At 39.2% G+C, this 8,863-nt stretch overlaps 1 protein-coding gene across 1 annotated transcript; it reads left to right on the forward strand.

Moving 5' to 3' along the window:
- The first annotated feature begins 2,766 nt into the window (after nucleotides 1–2,766).
- Nucleotides 2,767–8,857, forward strand: LOC122405866 (biorientation of chromosomes in cell division protein 1-like 1). The gene is made up of 3 exons (XM_043410910.1): nucleotides 2,767–3,076; nucleotides 3,816–7,906; nucleotides 8,416–8,857. Exons 1-3 carry the CDS (start codon nucleotides 2,945–2,947, stop codon nucleotides 8,519–8,521), a joined length of 4,329 nt encoding a protein of 1,442 aa, XP_043266845.1. The 5' UTR covers nucleotides 2,767–2,944; the 3' UTR covers nucleotides 8,522–8,857.
- Nucleotides 8,858–8,863: the final 6 nt, after the last annotated feature.

Below are 8,863 nucleotides of genomic sequence, written 5' to 3' on the forward strand. Positions count from 1 at the left end.
CAAAGTTATATTTCCGCTGGTCTTTTTTTCGAGAACGAACTTGGGTTTTTATTCACCAAAAATTTAACTTTATACCGACGCGAGAGAAAAAATTCGTTATTTAATTGTACGACCGATTGAATACGAAAATTAACATAAATGAAATAAAAATACCCATTTTCAGGGAGGGCTCTTCTTTGCCTACTCTTCTCTAGGTTTTTTTCCTTAGAAAACCGTTTTTGCGCAAATGGATAAGCCAATATGTCGAGTAACAGAAACAATTGTAGTGACAAAACCTGTACCACCGTTTCATAGAGAATCGAGTGTGCCCGCGTGCGTGCACGCGTGGTCGGTTGCTCGCGTCCTATTGTTAGCATTTGACTAGTAAAAACTATTCGTAATACTGTACATAGCTGCGGTTATACGCGTTGCGTGCATTGCTTAGCGTGCAGCGTTTGCAACTCCGACTTATCTGCATGGAATCTTGCCTGCGCGACTTCAAAGTGATACAGAAACTGTATCGAGCTCGGAACTGTGTCAAACTATCCGCTATGGAGTAGATTTACTGACTGTCCGTCTTCGCTTGCCGACAACCCCATGGCTTTAGGACCGTGCGTTAGGTGCTTTGCTTTGCGTTGCGTTGCTCGGGGTATGCTTGCATCTTAGCTCGCTTGCGGACACGCGTGCGTGCGAGCATACACAAGACTCTCGAAGCTATGTTACAGGCGTCACTAAACTCTTTCTGTTATTGGCCCTTGCCTCGATACTATTTTTCACGAATTACCAAAATTTTAGAAATACTCATTCATGTGCAAATTTTGTAATAATAATAATATCGAGTGCGAGGACTTGCCAATCGGCTTATCTATAGTTGCGTCAAAAAAAGGAATCTCAGAAATTAAAGAAAAAAATGTATATTGACAAGAAGCGAATCATTATTTTTTATTAAATTTCAACTTTAATATTCGTTACGTTGTGTTTTCGTGTCTTTTATCGATTCGCACGATCTTAATTTCTTTTATTTTGTAATTTAGATGACCGATCAGTTGCTTCAGCGAGATTGAATTTACTGTTAAAATTATGAAATAACTGTTAAAGTTACAATAATTGATAAAATTATGACCGCTACCAATTTTTATTGGTTCCTATTTTATTTGTTTATCGATTAATTGAAAAAAATTAAATCGTAAAAAAAGATTATTTTAGTAATTCAGGATAAAGTAGGATTCCACGTGTCATATTTCGTGCCCCGTTTTCTCAATGCATTGGAATGTACAATGCGTAGCGATAACAGCGCACTCGCGTTCCGCGCCAGTCCTCACCCTACGCCGCCGGGCGGTGAGTGAAGCGAAAAGCGAAACGTGTTGTGCCTCTCTCCTGTCCAGCCCTTGGGCCGGAGCTCCCCCTCCCTGTGCGCGCCGAGCGGCGTGAGTGAAGCGAATAATGTTGCGCCTGCGCCTCTCCCCTGTCTCGAGCTCCGCCCGGTGTCCGCCCGTCTCCCCTCTGCCGCTGGCTGACCAAACGCCTCTATCCCCACTCCGCTCTGCTACTACGCTATAGCGAATAGTCCAAACACGACCAAGCGTAAACGCGTGAAACGTAAACACGTGAAGAACGAAAACAAACCGAACGATTTATCCAAAATCCATTCGTAAATATTCACCGATTAATTGGCATAATTATCAATACACAAAATTGTATGTACCGAACCGTTGAATAAATTATGATCATCCATTAAAATTATACATTATTTGAGGCGCTCTAATATTTATATTTTAAGGTATTTTTATCAAATTTTAATTAATATTTTTTTATTTTTAACCTGAAAACTACTTCACCAAAAAAAGTGAGGTAGTGACGTAATATGATATAACATTTTTGGAGTAGAAATATTTGCTGGTGGACATTTTTTAAATTATTTATTTTCATGGTACAGTCGTTGTTACGAGTTACACATTTACGAATAGAAATGTCTGGTGGAGTTGATACGTGGGGTACATTCTACTTGGACGCTGACAGCGTTAATAGCGCTATTTTGCGTTCAACTTGGCGTTGTAAACGTTACAAGCGTTTAGATGGGTGCGTTTAGAATTGTGTTCTCAACGCTCCCGACGTTCAAGTGGATGAACGCATCCACAGAGAGAATCGTCTGTTATCTCTGTTATCGTACTACTGCTTGTTTCGCTGTCTTCATTTTTCGATGAATCCAGTGTTATTTCGTCGAGTAATTAAAAAAGAACAAGATCACTTGTTGGTTTCGCCATTTTGTAATCGCACCAAGTCGAACATAACGTGAACGCAACCAGCGTAACCGCGTTCACTTCAAATCGAACACGTTTTATGGCCGTTTTCTCCGACGCGGTTCAAACTCAGTTCAATTTTTTCCATATAGTTTCGAGGTAGGGTGAACCGAGTTTAAGCTCAGATTAACGTTGGAGAAAACGGGCATTAGCGTTATTATGGCCGTTTTCTCCGACGCAGTTCAAACTCAGTTCAATTTTTTTCATGTAGTTTCGAGATAGCATGAACCGAGTTTAAACTCAGATTAACGTTGGAGAAAACGGGCATTAGCGTTATTAACACTGTCAGCGTCCAAGTAGAATGTACCCGTGAAAATAGTACATTAGAAAAAAATAAAATAGAAATGCTTTATTGTTTTATGTCATTTTACTATACATTTTTTAAAAGATTGTTTTGGCAGCTCTAAAAAATAACACGAAACTATAAATAGTTTCAATGGTAGAATTTTCATGTAGTTCTCAAATATCACGCAATTCGACAATAGCGCTGGCGTGTCATCCAGGTCTGTTCCGTCTGTCGAAAGTCTCACATTGCAAATGGCGACTCAGTATCTCGTGTGTTTTTACAGATTTTGTTGCTCGCTCTCTAGTGATCGCTAGGAATGATGTTTTCGCCTTCGATAAATTTCTTTGAAAAATAATAAGTATTCAGAATTGTCACAAATATGGATTTGGGGCTAGGAAACACTCTTCTCGCTGGTGATCCAAGACTGGTGGACCATATCGTTGGAGAAGTAAAATCCCAAGGGATTTTCGACCAGTTCCGAAAAGAATGCATCGCTGATGTTGACACCAAAGTAGGATCTTATCTTTTTACTATATAATTTATGACTATTTTTTGCTTTTAATATTCAATGTGTTTTTTCGAATCTATCTTCCGTGACGCTGTTTTCATACTCATACTTTTTATAAAAACTTTTGTTCGTATTCTGAAAATTAATTCAACAACATAACCATCGATTTTCTTCATATTTCAGAAAATGTTGACAATGTTTGTGATGGTTTCTTCCTTCATAACCTTAAAATATTCAGTCTATTTGGTGTCTAAGTATTCATAAGTAGAAAATTCGAGTCTCGGTCTCTAACCTAACATATAAATTATGTTCTCTTCACTGATAAGTTGAGAAATTACATCATACACTTAGGTCTTTATTTCCGATATATTGCGAATGTTTCCTTCTCATAACCTCAAAATTATATTTTTAAGCCTTTTGTGTTTATGTCGTAATTTCGAGTTTCAAAATGTTGAGATGAAAAAGTATTGTTTTCTGTGAAAATGAAAATAAATAAATGAAGTTACGTAAGATTATGTAATAAGAATGCTTTTTTCTCCATCAATTTTTTGAATAGATATACTCATGAGAAAGAAAAGCTATTGAGTCATTCTTTTGTAATTTGCTAAAAAAGATTGAAAACTCGACTGATTTTCCAACCTCTAGATAGACGTAGCTCATAATATCGATAGTGAAATTTGAAAGAAGGTGGAAGAAGAGTAAATTTATGGGCTAACGAAGTTGAATTTCTGGTAAATTACAGCCGGCCTACCAGAACTTGAGAACAAGAGTGGAGAGTTCAGTAAATTCATTTTTGGGGAAGCAAGTATGGAGAGCAGATTTGAACAAGAATCAATTGAGGGAGACGCTGAGGAAGCACATTCACGATGCGCCATATTTGGATGCCGGAGTGGAGAGGATAGTGGACCAAGTTGTGAATCCAAAGGTTTATTCTGTGTTCATGCCACAGATCGAGGAGGTTGTATACAAATTCCTGGGCTTAGAGAGGCCGAGGGCAAGGGACAGAAACGGGAGTGGACTCAAGGATTTATTGCCAAAAGATTTGGACCCGGTGTCACCGGAATCTGACAAAAACAGTTTGAAGGATGTATCATTGGATTCTGTTGATGCAGAGATTGGAAACGGAGGAGACAGTGCAAATTTTGTGGAAGAAAGTGATTCGAAAAACACAATAAGCGGTAATGGAGTATCGGAAGGTTCGGAGTCATTGAACGAAGTGGCAAAGATCTCTTCGGCGCTGGCAAGCTCTACCGTGAATTTGGACAATTCCGGGAGATCAGAGGATAAAACAGAAGAGGAAGAAGAAGAAAGCCCTGTTTTCGAGCCGATTGACATAATGAATCTCAACGAATCCAACATTTCCAACGACTCTCACCTCTCCGGAATATCTGAGTTGACGAGCCATCGTTCTCGAAGTCCTGACTTTTCAAATGAGACCTCGCGCGACAACATGGACTTCAGTAACCAAGATTCTCAGTTCAGTAAAGTCTCTTCTGACTCACGATTGTCCATCGTTACAGATTTCGGCTCGTCGAATCATGCCTCGGGTCCTGATACTCCTAAGGAAGATAAGGAAAAAAACGAGGCGAAATTCGGGAGAGACAATTTCCGAGCTATTCGAGATTTTGACGGGACCAAAGTTAAGGAAAGTAGAGTCAGCTACGACGGAAATTCGGGCAGAGAGGAAGCCAAAAGTGGTAAAAGAAGTTCGTCTTCTAAAGAAACATCGCGCGACGGTACTGAATCGTCGAAAGACGCCAGCGAATCGAAAGAAAAACCTCGAGAAGAGAGCTCAAAATCTAAGAATGCGAAAGACTTTAAAAAAGCGGACAAAGATCCAAAGAGAAAATCATCCGATGGGAAAAGCGACAAGACTAGGAAGGTCAAAGAAAAGTCCGAATCGTCCAAAGATGCGGTGAATAAAGAGTCATTGACTAAACCCAGAGACGATAAGGTTAAAGATAACGAGAAAAAGGAGAGCAGCCTGGGAAAAGAAGTTAAAGACTTGAAGGATATTTACAAAGAAAAAATTCGTGAGCTCCGGGAAAAAAAAGAATTGACAGAGAAAGAAAAATTAAGTAGGGATACGAAGAGCAGTAAAGAGACGAAGGAGAAAAGAGATTCGTCTCGTGAGGTTAAAAAGGACTCGAAGGATTCCAAAGATTCAAAAAGTGCCTCGTCCAAAGGTCACTCCAGTCGATCCGAGTCGAAATCCTCGAGATCCGAGGGTAAAAGTTCGAAAAGCGAATCCAGGTCCAGCAAACGTGACGACCGGAAATCCTCGAAAGAATCAAGGTCAAAGAGTCAAGGTGGATCGGATTCGAGCGAGAAAGTCGACGCAAGACGACCCTCGAAGTCAGAAAAAGACGAGAAGAGTGAAAAATCCGAAATTAAACAAGATTCGAAGTCAAAAAGTAGTGGGAAATCATCGAAAAATGATTCGAATAGAAACAGCGACGGTAAACGCGATTCCAAAAGTGACCTCGAGGCGAGAGACAAAAAACGTAGAGATGACAAGAAATCAAAGATCAAGGATGACCATTCGAGTGCGAGGAAGAGTTCGGACGATCGACGATCGACCGATCGTGACGGATCGAATGGTTCGAATGGCAGAACTTCGCAAAAAAATAATTCAACTCCGAGCGCGACTACGAATAAATCAGTAACTTCGAGTTTGTCCAAAGAATCGACAACTACGAGCAATTCGAGTAGTGAAACTTCGGACAGTATCGAAGAGAGACAGAACGAAAAGTCGGTCATTAACATCGACACAAAATTTTCAAAAGCACCCAAAAATCAGGCAGACACTGGTGACCATCGGGATACTTCGGTTCAACGGTTAGACGTTGGGTCAGACGAGATCCATTTACCAATGAAGAAGCGTTCCCACAACACTGAGAATCAGGCCTCTGAAACTTTAATGAAAAAACCTAAATTCGCTAAAAATTTTCAAGAAGCTAAGAGACTCATGAAAATAAGACGGAGAATGGAGAGAGAAAAGTTGAAAATACGAGTTGAAACGGAAGTCGAAATAAAAAGTCAGGAGCCCCCGAGCCCAGTTCCCCAACCGCCGAAAAAAATTGTCGAGGACGATCTGAAACTTGTCCCTGATGAGGAACGTGTACAAATAATCGAGGTTTGTGATGAAGAATATGACGAACCGTATCCGGAAGTTCAAAGCGATTTCACTCTCGAAGAAAGGTCGCAAATAATTCTTGGCGGAGAATCGATTTTCACGAGCGATTTTATTGCTCAACGATTTAACGCTAAATCTACTTTGTCCGAGATGGAATTGTCCATCAGACAATCACTGAAAGAAATGATATCTGACAAACTCGACGAACCGGAGGACACTAAAATTTCACCGGAAACCGAAACCGGAAAAAACGTACAAGAACCCGTTGAGAATTCGTCGAATTTCATCGACATTGAAACAACGATTTTCGGGAACTCAAGTCTTTGCTCCGAAATCGCCGAAAATGTCAAGGCTTCCAGCAAGAATGGATCGGAAAATGAAAAGAATAAAAAATCTCTGATTAATGAAAACGCTATCAGTGCATCTGAGAAAGATGAACTTCCCAAAGACTTTGAAACGGGAGAAACCATCGAAACAACTGCGAATCTCAAAGCTCGTGAAGATGAGCACAAGGCCGATGACAACGTCGAAGAAATGTGCGAGTTTAAAGAAATCGTTAAAGAAATGGCAAAAATGGAGGGCAATTCCGATATCGGAGAATTTTCAGGAGCCGAAGTACCAAAACTCGAGCCAAAAGACGAAACAACGGAAAATAGCGAAATTATTTGTGTAAACGATGAAAAAGTCAAAAATTCAGAAAATAATTCTATAGAGATTGCTACTGTTGAGAACGAGATCAAAATCGACGAACAAATCAGTACGAATGAAACATTCAGTGAAAAATCGGAGAAAAGTGAAAATTCAGAGCAAGAAATCAATACGTACAAAAATGTAGAAAAGGGTAGCAAAAGTATAGAACCCACCGAATCCGAAACTGAGTGTCGCGAGTATTCTGAAGGGCAAACTGAAATTACGAAAACTTTGGAAAAAGACTCCACAACCTCGGCGAATTCTGAGGATGAAACAAAAAAATCAGACATTTCAAAACACGAAGTAAAAATCACTGAAGACGATGAAAAAATGTTTGAGAAAAAAGGAAATGCGGAGGAAACTTTACAGCAAACGGTGAATGCGCAAAAAGAACCGGAAGTCGAAGGAATTGTTGTACAACCGGAAGCAGAGGAAGCCACAGCGGAAAAATGGCCTCAACCCAACGGAGGTGAAACGTGCAATAACCAAGAAGACGAAAGTTCGTTGAACATTGTAAAGGAGGAAGAAAAGTCGTTGTGCATGAGTGACGACGAGGCACCGTGTTTGTACTTTGTCGAGGACACCGAAAAATTGACCAAATTTAGAAAATTTTTGAAATCATTGGAACACGAAGAAAGCTTAGGGGAAGATTACGTTTCGGAAACATCTAGTAATGAAACAGTCTGTACAATATCGAAAACAATGGCGCCGCCCAAACCAAAACGTAAATACTCTACGAGTCCGTTGACTGATATACTCCTGAACAATGCGAACAACAACAACGACGCTCATAAAACAATAGAGTCCACTTCGGACTCCGAGGACACCAGTAATAATATGAAAAAACGAAAAATCGGTCGACCGAAGAAACAAAAAATCAACGCTAATTTGTGCACGCAACAAAATCTTTCGAACGGTGAAAATTTCGTCATGCCACTCAGCCCGGAGAGCGATGTGTCGGCGACCAGCGAAAAAACACCTTCGAATCCGCTCAAAGACGAAAAAAAGTACTGAACAATATTTTTACTCAAATTTTTGTCTTATTAATTTCTCAATTATTTTCAAGAAGATATGAACAACAACGAAAATAGTGACAATAGAGAAAAAATCCTTGAAGAAACTACAGAATGAAAAAGGTTTTCATATTCTTCGAATGCATCAGAAAAAAGTTCGATGGTATTCATTAACCTCCACGATGATGCTTGTGCTAATAATTTCATTCTATTAAAATTTAAGTACCTGGCGTTTAGTCAAAAGGTCGTAAAACCATTTTCATAACGTTATGAATATGCATTGGTAAAATTATCAAAATTTGAAATTATAAAAAAAAATCATTCTATAAAATAACAAGATAATACGACGAGCATACAGAAAAATACGATTCCATTTTTCTCGAACTTAGAATTGCTGCTAGACCCGACAAAGAATAGTAAATTTTAATGTTGTTAATCTCTAAATCAAAAGCAATTGAAAACCTAGCAATTTTCGTAGTGTTAAAAAATTTTTAATGTTTCAGTCGACCGAGAGGCAGCAACCAGCGCTACACGAGTGACGATCTGTACAAACCACGTCCCTTATTCTCCAGTTCTTCGCGTCGAAGTAGAAGATCGAATCAAGCATAGCTAACGGCACGCACATATAGATTCTGACGGGACATACGATTCATTCGTGGAGACTATGAACTGCAGAAACTTCATTATTCTTACACTGTTTTCTTTTACGTTCTCATTGTTCTCTGTTTCCTGTGGATTTTAACGATGATCCACAAAGTGCCCCTAACATCCGTTACATTTCCGACGTTAAATGTCAACTCAAAAAATATATATAAATTGTATGTATGCTCTTATTAATATTTTTTTATACCGAACACACATTGGCGCGAAATAGTTATGTATATATGTAGTAAACTTATGAATTCGACTGATGTAATGAATATTAGAATTTTTTATAGACACTTATTAACG

Source organism: Venturia canescens, chromosome 2 (assembly GCF_019457755.1).
Source record: "Venturia canescens isolate UGA chromosome 2, ASM1945775v1, whole genome shotgun sequence".
Taxonomy (NCBI): Eukaryota; Metazoa; Arthropoda; class Insecta; order Hymenoptera; family Ichneumonidae; genus Venturia; species Venturia canescens.